Source organism: Somniosus microcephalus, chromosome 2 (assembly GCF_052327205.1).
Source record: "Somniosus microcephalus isolate GS21.2 chromosome 2, FLI_Smic_1.0, whole genome shotgun sequence".
NCBI classification, from domain to species: Eukaryota; Metazoa; Chordata; class Chondrichthyes; order Squaliformes; family Somniosidae; genus Somniosus; species Somniosus microcephalus.
The window spans coordinates 149,835,463-149,858,813 of record NC_140988.1 but is presented as its reverse complement, the minus strand read 5'-3'; the positions used below and the strand labels follow the sequence as shown (position 1 = coordinate 149,858,813).

General features: G+C 47.1%; 1 protein-coding gene across 2 annotated transcripts in view; it reads left to right on the top strand.

Annotated features, from left to right (window-relative positions):
• Positions 1-23,351, top strand: part of wdfy3 (WD repeat and FYVE domain containing 3) — a 583,406-nt gene that overhangs the window by 310,570 nt on the left and 249,485 nt on the right. For both annotated transcript variants that reach the window (XM_085963501.1, XM_085963491.1), the window contains 3 exons: positions 15,701-15,813; positions 20,234-20,468; positions 21,377-21,480. In XM_085963501.1, coding sequence (XP_085819627.1) covers positions 15,701-15,813; positions 20,234-20,468; positions 21,377-21,480 — 452 coding nt within the window. The remainder of the gene's footprint in view (positions 1-15,700; positions 15,814-20,233; positions 20,469-21,376; positions 21,481-23,351) is intronic.

The following is a 23,351-nucleotide window of genomic DNA, read 5'->3' as shown; positions in this document are numbered from 1 at the left end:
GGACTGGACAGACTAGATGCAGGAAGGATGTTCCCGGTGGTCGGGGAGTCCAGAACCAGGGGTCACAGTCTAAGGATAAGGGGTAAGCCATTTAGGACAGAAATGAGGAGGAATTTCTTCACCCAGAGAGTGGTGAACCTGTGGAATTCTCTACCACAGAAGGCAGTAGAGGCCAATTCATTAAATATATTCAAGAAGGAGTTGGATATATTTCTTAAGGCTAAAGGGATCAAGGGGTATGGGGAGAAAGCAGGGACAGGGTACTGAATTTGGATGATCAGCCATGATCGCATTGAATGGCGGAGCAGGCTCAAGGGGCCGTATGGCCTACTCCTGCTCCTATCTTCTATGTTTCTATGTGTCAGGGATATCAAATAGCACCCAGCCTCTGGCTCCCAACCTCAGATACTAAACAAACCTTACCTGAAAGGTAAACAAGCTTCCCACTCCCTACCTAGAAGCCCAAACTCCACCGACTTGCAAGCCGATACTTTTCTCTACTCTAATGCCACTACTGATGCACCAACTGTGGCTACAAGAGCAGGCCAGAGGCTGGGAATTCTGCAGCGAGTGTCTCACCTCCTGACTCCCCAAAGCCTTTCCACCATCTACAAGGCACAAGTCAGGAGTGTGATGGAATACTCTCCACTTGCCTGGATGAGTGCAGCTCCAACAACACTCAAGAAGCTCGACACCATTCAGGATAAAGCAGCCCGCTTAATTGGCACTCCATCCACCACCTTCAACATTCACTCCCTCCACCACCGGCGCACTGTGGCTGCAGTGTGTACCATCTACAAGATGCACTGCAGCAACTCGCCAAAGCTACTTCAGCAGCACCTTCCAAACCCGCGACCTCTACCACTTAGAAGGACAAGAGCAGCAGACGCATGGGAACATCACCACCTACAAGTTCCCCTCCAAGCCACACACCATCCTGACTTGGACCTGTATCACCGTTCCTTCACTGTCGCTGGGCCAAAATCCTGGAACTCCCTTCCTAACAGCATTGTGGGTGTACCTACACCATATGGACTGCAGCGGTTCAAGAAGGCAGCTCACCACCATCTTCTCAAGGGCAATTAGGGATGGGCACTAAATGCAGGCCTAGCCAGCGACACCCACATCCCATCAATGAATTAAAAAAAAAAACTTCACAGGCAGAGCATATAAAGCAGCTAGGATGAACACCACCTTCCTGAACCAATGCACAACCTTGTTCCCCTACAATTTCAGAGGCAATGGCGAATGTAGGTATAGTTCAACTCAAACCAGCATCCCCACCCTCACTGGAAATTTGAGGGTAGGCAGGAGGGAAGATTCAGCTCACCACAAGCTCGTCGTCATCCTCCCAATTGAAGCTTGGGTGGAGGAAAGGGCAGATCCCCCCCACACCTCCAATCAAATGAACATCTAGTTTGCCCCTGCTTGTCAAGATAGTTTTCCAGACTTTTTTTTGTCTTTTCCCTTTCCACTTCCTCCTCAACCTTTTTCCTCTTCCTGCACCCCCTCTTTCCTTTTCCTCCCTGCACCCTCTTCCTCCCTCAATTCTTTGTATTGCTTGTAGAGAAGGTTAAAGGTTCAAACAGGTTAGAACATATTGAGTGCGAGTTCAGTGCACCTTGTGCCATTTGAAAATATTCTTGTGAAATATTCACATTGTGGCTGCAGTATTGTGTAATACCAACATTTCAGCAATATTGAGATCCCCATTTGAGCAATAAGATTTGTAGTGTATATGCCTTTAAGAGCCCCCTGTGTACTGTAATGCCGGTAATGGCCACTCGGGCTATATAAGCCTGTATATTGTGTTGTATCAGTTAGTTCACCTCCAGACTTTGTTCAGTAAACACCTGTGAAACCAACTCCTGCCTTCAGTGTCTCTATTAACACACGGATACAACAGTGGCGACGAATTGGAAACGGACTTACCTGCAATTCGGCAGCACCTCAAGGACATCGATTCCTCAGACGTCCAAAGTCGAAGAAAAGCAAGAAAGAAAAAAAAACTCTGGTTTCACCAGCTAGCCGAGCTGGTGGCAGGTACTGCAATAATCCTTCCTGGGCGGGCTGGGGCTCCATCGGCTGGCTCTGCGGCGAGGCCAAGCAGCGAAGGCAGAGGCAAGCAAAAACAGACGGGGGGGGAGCACCCGGGAGACGGCCGGCGCTGCAAAGCAGGTCGGCGTTCGGACCTAGCAGAGGGGGGGCAAAGTCCCAGAGAGTCCGGCGGGAACGAGTCTCCACTTGTAAATAAAAAAATATTTTTAAAAAACGCGGAAAACAGCGTTGTCAGCAGCAGCGGTGGGAAAGCGCGGGAAGCGCCATATATTTTCTGCAGGAAAGAAAGAAAAGCGCGAGAAGCGCCATTTTTTTTCCAGGATGCCTAAGGCTGGCAATATTGATGCTTTTGATAACGATATAGAGGATTGGACCACATATGTGGAAAGAGTGGAGGTATATTGCACAGCAAATGGAATAGAAAATGATAAAAAGGCGTCAGTACTTCTAAATCTAATGGGAGCAAAGACATACGGGCTGTTACGAAACTTAATCACTCCAGCCAAACCAAAGGACAAGAATTTTAAGGAAATTGTTGATACCCTACAGGAGCACTTAAACCCAACACCGCTGCCGATAGCGGAACGATTCAAATTCTTCAGGAGGAATCAGCACAATAATGAAAGTAACGCTGATTACCTCACCGAATTAAGAAAGCTATCAAAGCACTGCCAATTCGGGGCAGGACTGGCAGATTCTCTTCGAGACAAATTCGTCTGCAGTCTCCTAAGTGAAGGAACACAGAAAAGGCTGCTTTCTGAGAAAGATTTGACACTGGACAAGGCTTTCAGTATGGCTGTATCATACGAAGCAGCCGCAAGAGGAGCTGCAGAGATACAGCAAAAGACAGGACTTCGGCACCCATGAAATGACACAGGGTTTCGAGAGATGTTATCGCTGCGGCAGATCCACCCATGACCAGAGGGACTGCTGGTTCAAGGACAAAGCATGCAGGCAATGCAGAAAGATTGGACACATTGCACGGGTATGCCGATCTGGACAAAAAAAATCCACGGACAGGAAAAAAAAAATCAATAAAGAAAAGTACAGAAAGGTACAAATGATGACGGACAGTAGCTCCGAAGACCAGAAGAGCGATAGTGACTCCGGAAACAAGAGACTAAGCTGTCTCAAATTACATAATGTAATTGCCAAAGAAGATTACCAGACTATTTGGGTTACCCTCACGATAGCAGGGTCCCCAGTTAAAATGGAGCTAGATACAGGATCAGCTCTGACCGTCATAAATCGACGGGATTACGAGCGGCTATTTCCGCATATACCTTTAAAAGACACATCCATTATCTTGAAAACATATACGGGGCAGAAAGTATACCCCAAAGGAAAAATAAGGGTGCCTGTTGTATACAACGGCAAGGAAATACAGAAGTTGTATTTATATGTTCTACAAGATGGTGGTCCACCGCTGTTGGGACGTGAATGGATCAGGAAGATACGTTTAGACTGGCACTCCATTCAGGCACTGACGGTGACCAGTAAGAAAAAAATGATGATGACGTCATACCTGAACGATTAAAAGACATCTTGGCCAACGCCAAGGAAGTGTTTCAAGAGAAACTAGGAACCTTGAAAGGCACCACCGCCTCAATAAAAGTGGAAGATGCGGCAATTCCCAAGTTTTTTAAGGCAAGGCCGGTGCCATACGCAATTCGTCCAGCAGTCGAGGCAGAGCTGGAGAATTTGGAAAAGGCAGGCGTATTATCCAAGATAGATTGGAGCGAGTGGGCAACACCCATCGTCCCGGTCATGAAGAAAACGTTGAATAATGATAAATCTGAAGAACAGAGAAAAATTCGCATCTGTGGGGACTTCAAGGTGACTGTAAACCCGGTCCTTCACACGGTACAGTATCCTCTTCCGAGGATAGAAGATATTTTCGCCTCACTATCCGGAGGGAAACGTTTCACCAAAATTGACTTGGCACAGGCATATCTACAGATGGAGGTTGAAGAGGCCTCTAAAAAGTATCTCACGATAAATACACACAAAGGCCTGTACCAGTACAATCGACTGGTTTTCGGAGTAGCATCAGCTCCAGCTATTTGGCAAAGAGCTATGGAGCAAGTCCTCCAAGGGATTCCGGGGACTCAATGCTACCTAGACGACATCCTTGTAACAGGAGAAAACGACAACGAGCACCTTGCCAATTTGGAGCAGGTGCTCACTAGGCTGAGAGAACGGGGCCTACGAGCAAATCGCCCCAAGTGCGAATTTTTCCAGAAACAAATATCATATTGTGGCCACATAATTAACGAGGAAGGGTTGCATAAGTCACCTGAAAAAATTGAAGCGGTCATAAAAGCCCCAGCACCTGAAAATGTTTCAGAATTAAGGTCATTCCTGGGATTGATAAGTTCGGTAAAAATTTATGATAGTAATTTATCAACTCTTCTGCACCCTCTCAATGAACTGCTACAAACAGGAGTAATTTGGAAATGGAGCGAAGACTGTAAACGTGCCTTGCATAAATGCAAAGACTTAATCACGTCCAAGGAAGTTTTGGCTCATTACAACCCATCACTGCCAATCAGACTGGTGTGCAATGCATCCCCTTACGGCGTAGGAGCGGTATTATCGCATAGATTCCTTGATGGCTCGGAATGGCCGATAGCTTTTGCGTCACGCTCATTAAACTCAGCTGAGCGTAACTATGCCCAAATCGACAGGGAAGCACTCAGCCTGGTATGGGGAGTGAAGAAATTCAACCATTACCTACATAGACAAAAATTTACCTTGTTGACTGACCATCAACCCCTCCTCTCCATATTCAACCCTGAAAAGGGTGTTCCCATTATGACAGCGCAAAGGCTACAGAGGTGGTCCCTTTTTCTAGGGGCACACCAATATGACATAGAATACAAAGGATCAAAACAGCATGGGAATGCTGACGGTTTATCGCGCCTACCGTTGCCAACGGTAGAAGAGGCACCTACAGTAGACCCAGTGGAGATGTTCCACTCTACCATAGTCGAATGTCTACCAGTAACAAATTCTGCCATTGAAAGGGAAACGAGAAATGACCCGACTTTCTCTCGAGTCTACGATTTAACAGTGAAGGGATGGCCAGCACATGGCGAACCACTGTTGCCAGCATTCTCGCAAAGAAGAGAACAGCTGTCAGTGTGCCGAGGAACCTTGATGTGTGGATCCAGAGTGGTGATTCCACCCAAACTCCAGGATAAAGTGCTAAAGGAGCTTCACGAGGGGCATTTGGGTGGAGTGAAAATGAAGAACCTAGCCAGGGCGTTTGTATGGTGGCCAGGTATCGATGGAGACATGGAAGAAATGACCAAGAGCTGCCTAGGATGCCAGAAGGTCCAAAACGCTCCACCACAAGCCCCTCTACATCCATGGGAGTGGCCCTCATCTCCATGGCAAAGGGTACACATCGACTTTGCTGGTCCATTTATGGACTCAATGTTCTTAATCGCGGTTGATGCACACTCCAAGTGGCCGGAGGTAATAAAGATGTCCTCCACCACCACGGAAAAAACCATCACAGTATTAAGGACCATATTTGCCAGGAATGGGTTGCCTGAACAGATCTGTTCTGATAATGGACCGCAATTTGTGTCCGAAGAATTCAGGAAGTTCTTAAAAAAACAATGGGGTTAAGCACTACACGTCCGCCCCATACCATCCCACCACCAATGGATTGGCTGAAAGGTTTGTCCAGACCTTCAAGAAGGCCATAAAGGCCATGGGTAATGAAGACATAAAACTTCAGCATAAGGTAGATAACTTCTTGTTTGCATACAGGAATGCAACACATATGGTTACAAACCAAACTCCCGCCATGATGTTCTTCAATAGAAGCCTAAGATGCCGGCTGGATTTGATCAAGCCAAACATCAGAAGGGACGTGGAGAACCGGCTATTTCAAGGCATGAATGAAAGGCCAACTAGAAGCTTCCAGATAGGTCAACAAGTTTTGGCCCGGGACTACCGTACCGAGAAATGGCAGCCTGGAACTATTTGCACACGACTAGGACCGCTGATGTATACCGTGGACATTGGAGAAAGCATAATAAGGCGCCATGCTGACCAGATCATAGTCATCTGAAAAGGGACAACCTATACGCCTAATGATGAAGTAGAGATACCCATAGTATCTACCTCCGATCCGGTGATACTGGAACCAGATGAACCCGACACTGGCATTCAAGCCGAATCAGCCTTGCCAAAAGAACCTACTACACCACCAGAAACTACTACACCACCGAGGCGTTATCCGGACCAAGTCAGGAAGCCTCCAGAGAGACTGACTTATAATTGATTAACTGCAGCAATGTGTAGATTATTGTTCTTGTAACATGTAATTAATGATTACTTAAAATATTATGTACTGGTTGTCTAAAAGGGGAGGAATTGTGGTGTATGTGCCTTTAAGAGCCCCTGTGTACTGTAATGCCGGTAATGGCCACTCGGGCTATATAAGCCTGTATATTGTGTTGTATCAGTTAGTTCACCTCCAGACTTTGTTCAGTAAACACCTGTGATACCAACTCCTGCCTTCAGTGCCTCTATTAACACACGGATACAACAAGATTAAGCTTATTTCACACTGTAGCACTTGTACTTTGTTTAGAGTGAGCCATTCAGTTCCTAGTTTCAACAGTCAGTACCCGCTCTGCGTTTTCCTTTGTTCACTCAAACAAGGCCCTTGCCATCCACAACCTTACTGTAGATGATTGCATTGAAATCCTGGGTTTGACTGAAACTTGGCTCATGGATGGTGACACCATGCCCCACACCTGGCTATACTTTTCACCTTCTGCCCCACCCTAACCAATGTGGCCCTCATCACCAAGTCACATCTTGTTCTCTTGTCCAACCCCTGTGGCACCTTCTCCTTCGAGTACCTCATCTGGTCCATCCCTTTCACCTCTCCTTAAAAATCCTTGTTCTCTATCGCTCCCCCCTGCAAGCCCACCCTGAGTTTCTCCTCGAGATATCCTTTCTCATTTCCTCCTTCAGTCTGTGCAGTGAGCAACTCCTCATCATGGGTGATTTCAATCTCTGTCTCCACTCCCCTTGTTCTTCTCTAAATTCACTGCCCTCCGGTCACCCTCCATATAAACTCTCCTACCATATTCATGGCTACCTGCTTGACCTTGCAGATTCCCATAGCCATGCTACTTCCATGGTCCTGATCGCTGACTGCGGCATTCTTGTATCCCACATCTCCCCTATCCCCCTGCTTCCTTCTAACCCCACTTTCTTCTGCTTCCGCCCCGGAAAAAAAACTCTTCCCAAGTTACTTACAATTGCACTCTCATCATTGTTGATATCCTTGTCTCCAGTAAAACTTTTAATCTCTTCTATCCCAGTCATTCCCCCTGATATGGCTCCTGTCTCTGCTACCTCAAGTCCAAGGGCACAGACTTGAACATATCTGGCAGGCAATTGGTTTAGCCATCCGTCATCAGATCTGACTGGACCACATCAAGCATCATAGACCTTGATTTTCCTGGAGCCGTCAGGCGGGGTTTCAGGCGGGCGGGAGTGGAAAATCGCAGAAATAGGGGGTCGCGACACCCCCCCCCCCCCCCCCCCGCCCCGTCCGACTTTCGCTCCGGCATTTCAAAGTGACCCGAATCATTCCTGCCCGTAGCAAGCGGGACTGGTCGTCGGGAGCCTAATCAGCAATAATTGGCATCTATAATGCCATTTTAAGCGGCCCTTGCAATTTTCAGCCTTTCCCCACATAAACCACGCCTGGTGGGAACACCACTGATGAAACCTGGCGTGAACAATGTCGGCTTGCTTACTTTCAGCTGCAGGTCAATCAGGAAAGAAGAGGTTTAATCAGACAGCATTTGTAGGTTGTAGGCCCCTGTTGTTTCAGGCTTGGGGCAACTTGTTCAAGGCTTTGGCACAGCTGTGGAAGGTTGGAGCCTCACACACTTCTCCAGTGTGAGCTCCTGGGAAGCCCCTCTCTCCACCCTCACTCGGCGCTTCCTCAACGGAGGCATCTGCCAGAAGCATGGGAGGCCTTTTGTTCCTTCCCTTCTTCGCATTAGAGGATCTCCAACAGCAGAGGAGGCTACAGCAACAACAGCAGCACCAGCAGCAGGAGCGACAGGCTGCGGCTCAGCCACCTGAAGCAGCACAGACCAGAAGGGGCCAGCGCATGGAAGGCTGTCGGCGCAGGAGATACCCCCCAAACAGGGTCTACAGACACGGGGTGAGCTACCTCAACATGACTGAGCAGCAGTGCCAAAGGCGGCTCCGACTTTCGCGAGAGGTAGTGACTGACATCTGCGCAATGCTGCAGCAAGACCTGGAGCCCAGAGCATCAGGTCGACACTCCTTACCAATGGCCATCAAAGTCACCACCGCACTCAACTTTTTTGCCTCAGGCTCCTTCCAGGGATCAGCAGCAGACATCAGCGGCATCTCCCAGGCGGCCGCACACACTTGCATCACTCAGGTGACCGATGCCCTCTTTGCCCTCGCGCACAATTACATCCATTTCACCAGGGATCGCGCAAGTGTGAGGGCGTGAGAGCTTGGATTAGCTCAGCTGGCAGACTTTCCAAGGGTGCAGGGCGTCATTGACTGCACCCCATCGCAATCCAGGAGTTTTTTGTCAACCGCAAGAGCTTCCACTCCCTTAACGTTCAGCTGGTGTGTGACCACAAGAAGGAGATTTTGCATGTTTGTGCCAAGTACCCTGGCAGCTGCCATGACTCCCTCATACTGCTACAGTCTACTGTGCCTCCGCCAAACGAACTTCAGGGATGGCTACTTGGAGACAAGGGATATCCCCTGCGGACTTGGCTAATGACGACGTTGAGGAGATCAGCTAACGAAGCTGAGGAGTGCTACAACTCCAGCCACATTTCCGCCAGATGCATTATCGAACAAACCATCAGATTGCTAAAGATGCGCTTCAGATGCCTCGCTAGATCGGTGGAGCCCTACAGTACTCAGCAGCCAGGGTCTCCAAAATCGTCGTGGTTTGCTGTGTGCTTCACAACATGGCACAGCGCGTGGCTTGCCAATTCCGCAGGACCAAGAGGCTCCTCACAGAGCTACCTTGGATGAGGATGATGCTGAGGAGGAGGAGGCCGGAAACGAGCATCCTGCAGAGGCCAATCAACCAGCGGCACCAGTACACGAGAACATTGCTGCCCGGAATGCAAGGAACGCACTCATCCTGGCCAGATTTGCTTAGCCTGGTACATCAAACACTGTAGCCTCGCTGCTTCTTAACTGACCATGGACAGTGCCCCATCCCTGCGCATTTCTACCTATTTGACCAGCTTGCTGACATCTGCAAGTAATCCTAAGGCCTCAATGTGAAATCCCCATTCGCCAAACGCCACAACTGCAGCAGTTGCCAGCAGATTTTTTATGTACAAGGAACTGATGGCATTAAAACTATATACAGAACTTTTCACCCAAGTGTCTACCCTTGTGATTAGTGGTGCTTTATTTTGCTCTTACGCGTGCTCCTACGTAGTGTTACCCCTGTGGCTTCAGCAGATGTGGAGGCCCCTTGCTCACTTTCCTACTGCTCCTGTCTCGACACCTTTGGCGGGCGTCCTCTGGGGTGGCGAGCCTGTGACGGCTCGCCAGCAGTCTGCTGCTCCTGAGGCTGTGCAGGAGTTGAGACGCCTATCTCTCCTGGGTGTGGACTCCGGCGGGGCTCTGACCGAGGGCTCTGAAGTGGCATGGAAGTGTGAGCGTGTGCAGAGGAGCCCCCACTTCCCTGAGGTGTGCCAACAACCTCCCTCTCATGGGTCAGCTCCCCCTCAGTGCCTGCAAGTGGCTGGAGAGCACCTTGCTGCACATCAGGGGGACCATGGGGACCCGTATCTGCACTGGAAGTCTTGCTCAGAAGGACTTTCATGAAGGTCTGGTTTTGGTGCTCAATAGATGCCCATCGCTCCTCAAGAGATGTCATTCTATTCTGAGCACTCACTATGTTTTCGATACCCTGGCGACTAAGCTCCTCTCCTCGGCCGCAGCCGCCCTCTCCTCGGCCGCAGCCGCCCTCTCCTCGGCCGCAGCCGCCCTCTCCTCGGCCGCAGCCCTCCTCTCCTCGGCCGCAGCCCTCCTCTCCTCGGCCGCAGCCCTCCTCTCCTCGGCCGCAGCCAGCCTTACCACGGAGGCAGCCATCCTTTCCGTGGTGATGCTTTCATACGCCAATGACTCCAATAAGGCTCTGCTCATGTTCGCCATGGACTCCTCCATTCGCTCCACACTCGCAGCGACCCTGGAGACAAAACCTGCCAGAGACTCCTGCATCTGTGCATGGAGATCCATCACCTCCTGTCTTGCGGATGGACCCAGAGGCATAGGGTCGACATGCAGCTGAGCTGAGCTGGCAGAGGCCTGCGCCCTCCGACGAAGACTCTCCACTGCTGTCCCTGTCTCCACAATCTGCTGATGCTCACTTGTGAGCTGTGAAACACCAGGTGACAACACTACTCTGTGTCCCGAAGGCCCTCCCGAGGTGTGAGTGTCTGCGCTGGTGCTGGGTGCGCTTACTTCTGCTGACGCTGCATCCTCAGAGGTTGGAGCTTCCTCTGAGGAGTCTGGCTGCACAGCCTCTTCCTCCTCGACAGTGGGGACGGGGGCTCTGGATGGTCCTGTGGGGGAGTAAAGGAAAGAGTTAGAGATGTGATGCCAAGGTTTCTTGCACATTGGATTTTGCAGATGCTCATAAGTCCAAATGATGTAGCTTCAGAATCATTACAGCGACTTATGCTATGTCAATGAGAGAGATGGAAAATTATTCTGTCACCAGCTTGCGGGCTTGCTCCTGTCTCTCCTTCCCCCAGCATCCGCAGCCACGTCAGCCCCGACAATCTCCATCACTCCTTCCTCCCAGGGGGTCAGGTGGGCGATTGAGGGTGGGCCTCCTCCAGTCCTGGCTCGCGCGCTCCTGTTGTGAGCTTTCTTTTCCTGCAATGAGGGAGACAAGTGGAGTTTGAGTGAGAGTGCAGGAGTGAGTGTAGAGATTGCATAGCATATACTTAGAAGGAGACAAAGATGGTGTGAGGCTGCAAGACCAAGGGCCCTCCCTGTGTGTTGTCAGTTGTGTTCCAAGCATCAGAGTGAGAGGCAGTGTGAGGGCTGCATGGAGGAATAGTTCTGTGAATGTGAGCATAGAGAGAGAGGGAATGGGTAAGGGTGCATGGATGTGACTGTGAAGTGGGATGTGGAGGAAGAGAGTGCTGAAGCTGAGTGCTGGTGGGGAAAGGCAATGGGGATCAGGTTGAGGGTGATGGAAACTTCATACTTACTTTTCCTGTACGGTGAAGGTCATGGAATCTGTTCCTGCACTGCATCCAGGTTCTTCGCGTGACTCCCTGAGAGTTCACCTCTGCTGCCACCTCCATCCAAGCAGCCCTGGTCTCATTGGGAGGCCTCTTCCTCCCTGAGCTAGGGAAGAGGACCTCCCTGTGGGCCCTCACCCCATCCACTAATGTCTGTAGTGAGGTTTCGTCAAATTTGGCAGCAGCTAGGGCTCTGCCACTGGCAACAGCTGCTGCAGGCTCCTCTGCCATTCTGGACGGCTCATTGGGAAGCCTGCAGAGGTTGAAAAGCTTGCTGCAGACTTTAAAAGCACCACGAATGATGACCTCATGCTGTGGGGCTTTCTGACTGGAAACAGACAATTAGCAAGGGTGCCCACATGCTGGAAATTAATTGGCCAATTGTGCGAAAATTGCATCCAGCTGGCAGACCCATTTAGATTCGTGTCGGAACCCGACATTCGGGGAACTCGACAATTCCCCGCACCTGCGGGAAAATCGGCCCCATAGAGTCTCACTGTCCTCTGCCAAAACTACCCACTACTCCAGGATCATCCTGGAAAGCAAAGGTAACCCCTGGCTTCGTATCTCCACTACCAACCGTCTCCTTAAACCCCTCTTCCCCTTCCTCACCTCCAACAAGTGTGAGGAGCTCATGGACATCTTTGTTAGAGATTGAGACCATCCATTCAGCTGCCTCTGCTGTTACCATCCGCTTCTCCCCCCGCTCCCCCCCCCCCCCCCCCCACCTTCACCTTTCACGTGAAGTTCAACTTTCCCCAGGCTACCCCCTGCCTTAGTTCTGAAACCTGGTTCCATGCCAGCTGAGATTGGAAATGGTTTCCTCTTCTTGGGTACTTTCACCCATCCCTTTCAAAACCAATGTCATCACCCCCTTCCTCAAAAAAAAAAAAAAAAAAAAAAAAAAAAAAAAAACCACACCCATGACCCTTCTCTTTTTAACCACCACCCTATCTCCGTTTCCTCTCCAAAGGCCTTAACATAGAAACATAGAAGATAGGAGCAGGAGTAGGCCATTTGGCCCCTCGAGCCTGCTCCGCCATTCAATGAGATCATGGCTGATCGTCCAAATTCAGTACCCTATAGAAACATGTTATTGCCTCCCAAGTCTTTGCCCATCTTTCCTGCAACTCTATGTTTGAATCTCTCTCTTTCAAGTTTAACTTCCCTGCCACAGTACCAAAACCAAAATCACAAATGACACCTGTTATTGTGACCATGGCGCATTATCTCTCCTCATCCTCCTCGACCTATATACAGCATTTGACACGGTCAACCGCAGTACCCTCCACCAACGCCTGTCGTCCATTGTCCAGTTCAGCAAGACTGCTATAACTTGGTTTCACTTTTGTTTTTTGCCTTTTGGTTTCATTCTTACCTACCGATCTTAGCCAGAGCATCTCCAGCTCATGGCTTCTCTTCCTGTCCTCACACTGTTACTCTGGAGCCCCCAAAGGATCTGTCCTTGGCCTGCCCTCATTCTCATCTATAGGCTACCCGGTGACGATATCATCCACAGACATGATGTCAGCTTCCACGAGTACGCTGATGACACCCAGCTCTTGCTCTTCACTGCCTTTATGTTGTCAGACTACTCCAATTTTGGATGAGCTGCAATTTCCTTCAGCTAAACTTTGGGATGACCTAAGTCACTGTCTTTAGCACCCACCACAAACTCTATCCTTGCCACCCATTCCACCCCCTTCCCAGCCATTGTCTTAGGCTGAAGCAAGTTGTTCGCAACAATGGTGTCTTAATTGACTCCCAGCTGAACTTCTGATCCCATATCCTATCCACCTCCAAACTCATATATTCAAAAGTTCTCCTGGCTGGACTCTGTAAATGCTCATCCAAAAACTCTGCTACCTGTATCCATTATCCCTGTCCTCACTGAATTAAATCGGTCCCTCAAAGTCTCATTTTAATTCTCATCTTTGTGTTTAAATCACTTCATGGACTTGCCCCGCCCTATCTCTGTAACTTTGTCCAATCCCACAAACACCTTCCAAACTCCATTCTTCTGACTCTAGCCTCTTCTGCACCTTCCCCTCCCATCACTCCACCATTGGCGGCTGTACCCTCAGCCACCTTGGCCCATGCTCTGGAATTCCCTACCTAAACCCCTCTGCCTCTCCACCTTCCTCTCCTTCGTTAAGATCCTCTTTAATAGCCACCTCTTTGACAAAATTTTTCATCACCCACTCTTAACATCTTTTTCATTGGTTCAGCATCCATTTTCTTGATTATGCCTCTGACTCACCTTGGGGCATTTTTCTATGTTAAATTGGTTTTTAAATGTAAGTTGTTGTAGCTTTAAATGAATTGTTACAATACCATAGTATGCATAGTCCTTATAAAAATATGTATGGTACTGCTTTGATATTTAAATTAAGTTATGAGAATGTGGAATTTTATGGGAAATTGGTACTTACTGGCTAGCTAATCCAGTTGCTCATTTTAATAAAGTATATTTGCCAGTTAAGCCAGGAATATTGGCCCAGAAATTAGGTTCGGGGGCTTGCCGCGCGTGCAAGCCCCCGATGTGCACTTACCCGGCGTGCCGACAGCTGAAGCCTGGGCCTGCTTGGAATTCCTGTCACTGGCCCGATTCAGATGTCGGCACGCTGTGCTTGCCTGATCCAGCAGCGTAGTTAGTTCGATGTGCCGGCTGGGATCAGGTGAGCACTGGGCAGCCAATCAGGGGAGGGAAAACTTCATTCATGAGTTTGATGGTAAGAACTGTCAAACTCATGAAAACTACGGGTGCCCAAAACACCACTTAAACTTTAAATAAAATTTTAAAAAACATCCCACTAATTAAATGAACTGTAAATAACTTTAAAAAAAACTATTTTAAACAATTAATCAAATTTTTGAAAAAAATAATTTTTTAAGAAATCGGGTCTAAAAATAAACTTACCTTACTGTAAAGTCCTTAAAAACAATAAAGCTGTGGAAAAAATGTTATAATTTTAAATAATAGACCACTTACCTTAAAGAATCAAGTCCTTACGTCTCCTTTTTACATTTCTAAAAAGTTGAGGCCCTTACACACGGGCAAACCTGTCACAAAGAAGGAAGTTCAACGCGTGCGCGCAGAGTCCTGCGCGCACGCGTTGGACCTCTGAACCCCTTGGAGGAAATGCCGTTTCCCGCGCATGCGCTGTGCATGCTGAAATCCAGCACTTCCAACGGGCCCACGCGTGAGTAACCCGTCCGTACTCACGCGTTGGGACCGGAATTACTGGGCCATTATTGTTGACTGAAAAGTATCAAGAGCAGGCATGCAAGTCTGTGACAGCATTGTTCTTGAAGTCATTTAACAGTTTGCTTAACATATACTCATCCTAGATATGCTGTTCCTATATTCAGATACTTTTGTGGCAACATTCACCCATATCCCTGATTTCCACACTCAAGGTACATTGATATGGGAAATATTGATATGGGAAATATGATTCCTCACAAAGCTGAGGAAAAATTGAAGAGACAGTTATCATGTTCACACTCATGCACCTAATACAGGAAACTCTTTCGTATCCGGCACTGACGGGACCGGGATGGTGCCGGTTGATTAAAAATTCCGGATAACGGAGAGCTATATCTACCGAGCCTATTTTTAACAAACAAACAATAAAAAAAATCAAGAAATGTGCAGTATATTTGGGTACTCACAGAATGTTGTGTTAAATGGATGGTGGAAGATGCTTGATTAAGTACAGTACTGCCAGTTGAGGGTACTCCATAACTCGGATCAGAAGAGACTACCGGCAGTGCAGGAGAGTCCGACCCCTGTTATTGAGGTGTTCAGATCGGAAGAGACTTCCAACGGTGCCAAGAAGCCGAGTAGTAGCAGTTTGGAGAACTACCCACACTGACTAACTCGGCCACCGCAGGAGACTCGGACTCGGCAACATTTCCAGTTGTTGAGGTGCTGTTTTCGGAGTATGAATTTTGCCGGTTATTAGAGAATTCCGGATATTTAGGTGCCGTTTAAACGAGAGTTTCCTGTAGTTGAGAATGACATTGGTGGAGGCACGTCGCCTGCCATCTTCTCTGGTTCTAATTGGACTGGACCAGGGCATAATTCTAAAATAGACCGGTTTGTCCCTTAAAAAAGTATAATATTTAATTGTGTCTTATTAATTTATGAAAAATTATAAAACCGATTTGGCGGGCTCGGTTTGTCTGTAAGTAAAACCAAAACTATAAGTAGTTATTCTATACTATGGAGAGGGAAAATGCAGTATTGCTTAACTGATTGAAAATGTTTAAAGATTTTATTGTTTCATTCTGTTGATACTGATTATATTTGTATTGATTGTCTTCAGGGAGTTTCTCCGTCTTGGTAACCCGTTGAATTGTGGGGCCTGGGATAAGAAGTTGATAAGTGTGTATAGGGTCCACAAGCCAAGTTCTTTCAGTTGTGAAGCAGATATGAGAGGTATGCTGTAAGATATATATTTATAAACTGTAAAATCTCTTGGTAAGTGTTTACCTGGAACTTTATAACTTTCAAATTTATTTTAAATAATATCTTAGAAATAAATATGTTAATTTAAATAAATATTTGTTCTCGGGATGTGGGTGACACTGGCAAGGCCACATTTATTGTCCATCCGTAATTGCTCTGAGGGCCTTAAGATTCAATCACATAGTGTGGGACTAAAGTTACGTGTAGGCCAGACCACGTAGAGGTGGCAGGTTTCCTTCCCTGAAGGACATTTGTGAACTAGTTAGGTTTTTTTTTACAACAATCTGGCAGCTTTCGTGGTTATTTTATCCGGTGCCAGCCGACAAATCACCAGATTTTACTGCATTCAATTTCCCAACTTACCATGGTGGAATTTGAACTCATGACCTCTGGGTTGATGGTCCAGTACCATAACTAGTTAAATTACCCAATTAAATGGTGGTTGCAGAATTTATGTAATGTTAAAATGTAAATGTAAAAATCCTTTATTTTAAAATGTATTAAAGAAAGTATTTTTATACATTTTTTTGGACTGGATTTGCCTTGTAACTCTTCACTATGTTGTTTTCACTGCATAAGTTGTAAAATTATATTTCTTTGTCAACAATTGAGAAAGAAATCCACAACTTAAAGTATAAGGTATAACTTAAAGTATAAGGTATGCCTAAAGAAACAGGAAAAAATACAGTTCATGATGGGTTAATGTGCAGAAAATAATGTGGGTCAGAGATCAGTGCATTTCTTTCCATACCTGATATTCCAATATGCACTTCTATCCATCACAGCTCTGTGCTGTGCACTTAATTGTAACATTTACCTCTATGTTGTACATAATTATTTGATCTTGGAAGATGTACAGGAAACTTTGGTTTATCCGGAGGTTGTATGCCCAGAAACCTCGATGTAACGGCAGAAATCAGCAGCCGTTTTGTTAGGTTTTTTTTCTTTTTTTTTCTTCTAGCATTTTTTTAAACAGTCAGTCTCTGGAAAGCCTCTCTGAAGCTGTTGTTAAGCCACAGAGACGCTTCCAAGGTACGGGCCGACTTTTTACAAGCTGTTGCTAAGCAACAGTGTTTGTTGTCAGATACGAAGATGAAAACCTCCGTATCCTTCAGCATTAGCGTTGGTCTGTCCGGAAGTTTTCATAGATAGGCATCACGCCGGTCCCATCGGTGCCGGATATCGCGAAGTTTCCTGTAATGTGAATATTGTCCTGCTGATTTTCCAAACGATGAGCTCCTGAGCAAAACTTCACCCAGCAGAAGTCTTAGCTAAGCAAAGGATCCCTTCCAACTAGAATTTCTGTGTGACCTGCAAACTGTATTGTTGTCAAAGCTGTCCTATCTGGTTTTTAAATGCATATTCTTCTGAGACTTTATTGCCGCCTTTAGTGTTGGACAGTGACTGGTATCTGTTTGCTAATCTAATCTCTTTAGTAGCTTCAGAGGGTTTCTGCCTTTCTTGTTTCACTTACAAGCCTTAACCCATCCAATATTTCCATTGTCTTAGCTTTCTTCAGCACTTGCCTCTGTCATGACAATGCCATTCCTGACTACTGTTCTCCAGCTCCAATCCCTGAAGGTTCGCTCACAAGGTCCAATGTTGGTCTTGTCATAACACTTTTCTGAGATGACTTACTCACTTAATATCACCCACGCACCCTCAGAAATATGCTTTCCATCTGCCTTTCCTGTATCATATTCCATAAGACCATTTCAATACGGCAGAGAAACTCCTATGCTTGAACCAGTTGTTCTTCTCTGCCCTCTGCCCCTATTTTTTCAGAAGGCAGCTGTTGCTGATGATTCGGCTATTCCCATTTACACCGTCTCTAGACCCATCTTTTGTTTCTGCACTAGTTCCATTACTATCTCCTTTCGCCATGCACCATCATCCCTTTTGTCATTTAATCTCTCCTATCTTCCACCCTATCACAGACATTCCCTTTTGTTCTTTCCTCTCCTCCCCCTTTCCCTGCCTCTGCACTTGCTTAAAACCTGTTACATCTCTAACTTTTTCCAGTTCTGACAAAAAGTCATCAACCTGAGACGTTGGGGTCAATTTTCTGGCAGCCGTCTGGCGGCTTTTCATGCGGCCGGGGGCCGAAAATCGCCGAAAAAGCGGGTCGGGACCCCCCCCCCCCCCCCCCCCCCCCCCGGCCTGATTCCCCGCCCCGTCCGACTTTCGGACTGCCGTTTCTCCGCGACCCTCTTCAGTCCCGGCCGCCGCTGGCGGGACTGGTCGTCGGCACACTAATGACCAATAATTACCTTGTTGAAGGAGATTTTTCGGGGCCGTTGCGACTTTGGGGCTTTCCCCACATCAAACACGCCTGCAGGGAACCCCGCTGATGAGACCTGGCATGAAGCTTGCCGGCTTGCTTGCTGTCAGCTGCAGGTCAATCGGAGAAGCTGCGATTTAAAGGGACAGCACTTGTATGTTGAAGGACCTTGTTGTTGCAGGCTTGGGGCTACTTCTTCAAGGCTTAGGCACAGCTGTGGAAGGTTGGAGCCTCACACATTTCTCCAATGCGATCTCCTGGGAAGCCCCTCTCGCCACCCTCACTCAGCGCTTCCTCAGCGGAGGCTTCTACGAGAAGCATGGGATGCCTTTTTTTCCTTCCCTTCTTGCCATTAGAGGATCTCCAGCAGCAGAGGCGGCAGCAGCAGAACCAGGAACAGCAGGATCAGCAACAGGAGCACCAGGCTGCTGCTCACTCACCTGAAGCTGCACAGGCCAGAAGGGGCCAGCGCTTGGAAGTGGCTTGAGAGCACCTTGCTGCGCTTTAGGGGGCCATGGGGACCCGTTTCTGCACTGGCAGTCCTACTCGGAAGGACTTCCATGAAGATCTGGTTTCGCTGTTCAACAGATGGCCAACGCTCCTCAAGAGATGTCATTCTCTTATGAGCACTCGCCATGTTTTCCGTACCCTGGCGAGTTATCTCCTCCATGGAGGTTGCCAACCTTTCCATGGTGATGCGTTCATGCGCCAGTGACTCCACAAAGGCTCTGCTCATGGTCGCTATGGACTCCTCCATTCGCTCCACACTCGCAGCGACCCTGGAGACAAAACCTGCCAGAGACTCCTGCATCTGTGCATGGAGATCCATCACCTCTTCTCTTGCGGATGGACCCAGAGGCAGAGGGTCGCCATGCAGCGCAGTTGAGCTGAGCTGGCAGAGTCCTGCGCCCTCCAGCGAGGACTCTCCACTGCTGTCCCTGTCTCCAGAATCTGCTGAGGCTCACTTGTGAGCTGTGAAACACCAGGTGACAACACTACTCTATGTCCCGAAGGTCCACCCGAGGTGTGAGTGTCTGCGCTGGTGCTGGGTGCGCTTACTTCTGCTGAGGCTGGAGCTTCCTCTGAGGAGTCTGGCTGCACAGCCTCTTCCTCCTCCACAGTGAGGACGGGGGCTCTGGATGGTACTGTGGGGGAGTAAAGGAAGGAGTTAGAGATGTAATGCCAAGGTTCTTCTGGTGACTCCCAGCGAGTTGGCATCTGCTGACACCTGCATCCATGCAGCATTGGTCTCAGTGGGAGGCCTCTTCCTCCCTGACCTAGGGAAGAGGACCTCCCTGTGGGCCCTAACCCCATCCAATAATGCCTGCAGTGAAGCCTCGTCGAATTTGAAGGCAGCTCGGGGTCTGGCACTGGCCACAGCTGCTGCAGGCTCCTCTGCCATCCTATATGGTTCGTTTGGAAGCCTTCAGATGATGCAGTGCTTGCTATGGACCTTGAAAGCACCACGAATGATGACATCATACTGTGGGGATTTCTGACTCGAATTGGACAATTAGCAAGGCTTCCCACATGCTGAGAATTAATTGGCCACTTGAGGGAAAATTGCGTGGAGCTGGCTGACACTTTTTTATGTGTGTCAGAAACCCCACATTCGGGGAAACCCGACCATTTCCCACACAAGCCGAAAATCGGGGCCGTTAACTCTGGTTTCTCGCTCCACAGATGCTGCTTGACCTGAGTATTTCCAGCATTCCCCTACTCTCTAGCCTCACTGCAACTGAAACTATATTTTGTCTTCACTCCTTGGGGATAATTTTCAACTTTGCCATCTAGGTGGAACCTTGGCAAGAGCAGATTACCCACCCATTGCAGAACCACTCGATTCTTGTTCTATTGAAATTAATGGAATGGAAATCGGACAGGTTCTGCAGTGGGCGGGTGGTCCGCTCCAGCAGGTTACAACCCAGGCGGCAAAGTTAGAAATGACTCCCCTTGTGTGCAATATCACAGGAGATGACTAGTATTTTTTTTTTTAATTGGCATCAAAGAAAAAAGTATTTAATTATCTCTTACACTATTTGAATGTCCTTACCTAGTCCCTGTCTTTTTTTTCCACATTGTGCTGATTTGTGTGTTCTGGCATCTCAGGGAGTATGATGATGCCTCTGGATGGATTGGGTCCTGATAATGTATTCAGCTTGAATGAAGATAACAGTCACTACAGGATTAGCAAAAGCTTACTCAAAGGGGCAGAAGGAAGCACAGTACCTCTGACCAGGGTGAAGTGCTTGGTCTCTATGACAACACCGCATGATATTAGACTTCACGGTTCATCAGTCACCCCAGCATTTGTGGAGTTTGATGTAGCTCTGGAAGGCTTTGGGTGAGTATTATGTTGCTTGCTATACTTATTTTTCTCCACACTAGGCATTATTACAATATTCTTCTATCCATTTTGTGATACTTTACATCCTATCATGGCTAATTTAAAATAAGCAAAGAGGAATCGGTTTACCAGAAAAATGCGTGGAATTCATCTGAACCAGTGAAGAGAGATTTCAAGTAGTTTAATTGCATCTGCACATTCATAAATTTGTGCATATCCAAGTACATCACAAATAAAAGAACTAATTCTTTTAAGCTTGGTAAATACTGTAGAAAAATATCAATATTTTCAATTTTATGTCCCCAAGTTCAGAATGGGGCAGACTCCCCCAGTGGATAAAAGGAATTGGCAGATGATCAAGACACCTCAAACTTTGATCTTGCATATTGGTACAGTCATACATCATATACAGAAATTCCAAAATCTCACCATTTCCATAACCACCATAGGTGCTTCTGTGTATATGTGTATAAATTATATGCACACATTTTAATGATGCAATCGTTAAAAGGAGACACTATAAATGTAGTACAGTGGGACCTTCATTATTTGTGCTCCAGTTATCTGGCAGAATTCTTGTGCACAGAGCTTTGCTTCAGGCATTGGACAACCCAATACCACTGAACACTGCCTGTTGAGACAAGAATCAAATTTGTTATTTGTATTATACCTGTCTTAATTTCAGTATCTGATGTGTTACCCACTGGGGGAGTCGGCCCCATTCTTAAAAAAAAATCTGTATTTACATACCACATTTCACATCTATTGAATGTCCCAAAATATTTCCTATCAGTGAATTATTTTGAGTTGCAATTGCTGTTGTTATCATTGATAATGGAGGTTCCATTGTAGTTGTCATTGTTTCTACTAACTGTATTCATAAGTGCTCTGCTTTCTCCTGTTAGCTGCCTGTTCTTGCCTAGTTTGGCTCCCCACAATGCACCCATCAATGCTGCTACCACAACAGGAGGAGTTAATGATGGAGCTGTTACCAGTGGACTTGGCACAGGTAAAAAAGTGTAGAAAGCAGAAGTTATAAGAACATAAGAATTAGGAACAGGAGTAGGCCACATGGCCCCTCAAGCCTACTCTGCCATTCAATAAGATCATGGCTGATCTTCGACTTCAACTCCACTTTCCCGCCCGATCCCCATATCCCTTGATTCCCCTCGAGTCCAAAATTCTATCCATCTCGGCCTTGAATACACTCAACGACTTAGCATACACAGCCCTTTGGGGTAGAGAATTCCAAAGATTCACAACCCTCTGAGTGAAGAAATTCCTCCTCATCTCAGACTTAAATAGCCGTCCCCTCATCCTGAGGCTATGTCCACTAGTTCTAGACTCTCCAGCCAGGGGAAACAACCTCTCGGCAGCTATCCTGTCAAGCCCCCTCAGAATCTTAATGTTTCAATGAGATCACCTCTCATTCTTCTAAACTCCATAGAGTATAGGCCCAATCTGCTCAATTTCTCCTCATAAGACAACCCTTTCATCCCATGAATCAATCTAGTGGACCTTTGTTGCACCACCTCTAAGGCATGTATGTCCTTTCTCAGATAAGGATTCAAAAACTGTGCACAGTACTCCAGGTGTGATCTCATCAAAGCCCTGTACAATTGTAGTAAGACTTCCTTCCTCTCGTACTCCAACCCCCTTGCATTAAAGGCCAACATGCCATTTGCCTTCCTAATTGCTTGCTGTACCTGCAGGCTAACTTTGTGTTTCCTGTACGAGGACACCTAAATCTCTCTGAACACCAACATTTAATAGTTACTCACCATTTTAAAAAAAATTCTGTTTTTCTATTCTTCCTACCAAAGTGAATAACCTCACATTTCCCCACATTATACCCCGTCTGCCACCTTATTGCCCACTCACTTAACCTGCCTAAATCTCTTTGCAGGCTCCTTGTGTCCTCCTCACAGCTTACTTTCCCACCTAACTTTGTATCATCAGCAAACATGGATACATTGCACTCGATCCCTTCATCTAAGCCATTAATATAGATTGCAAATAGCTGAGGCACCAGCACTGATCCTTGTGGCACCCCACTAGTTACAGTCTGCCAACCGGAAAATGACGCATTTATCCCTACTCTCTCTTTTCTCTTCGTTAAAAGGTCCTCTATCCATGCTAATATCTTACCCCCAACCCCATGAGCCCTTATTTGCGTAGCAACCTTTTATGTGGCACCTTATCGAATGCCATTTGGAAATCCACATGTACTACATCCACTGGTTCCCCTTTATCTACCCTGCTAGTTGCATCCTCAAAAAAATGCTAATAAATTTGTTAAACACGATTTCCCTTTCATAAAACCATGTTAACTCTGCCTAATCATATTAGGGTTTTCTAAGTGCCCTGTTACCACTTTCTTAATAATGGATTCCAGCGTTTTCCTGACGGCTGATGTCCAGCTTACTGAACTGTAGTTCTCTGTTTTCTCTCTCCCTCCTTTCTTGAATAGCAGGGTTACATTTGCTACCATCAATCCGCTGGGACCTAGGGAATTTTGGAAGATCACAACCAATGTATCCAATATCTCTTCAGCCACCTCTTAGAACCCTAGGATGCAGGCCATCAGATCCAGGGAATTTGTCGGCATTTAGTTCCATTAGTGTCTCAAGTACTTTTTCTCTGCTGATATTACTTTAAGTTCCTCATTCTTATTAGCTCCTTGTTTCCCCGCTATTTTTGGAATGCTTCTTGTGTCTTCTACTGTGAAGACAGATACAAAATATTTATTTAACGTCTCTGCCATTTCCTTATTCTCCATTATAATTACACCTGTCTCAGCCTCTAAGGGACCAAAGATTCCTTTTGCTACTCTGTTCCTTTTTACATACGTGAAGAAGCTCTTGCAATCTGTTTTTATAT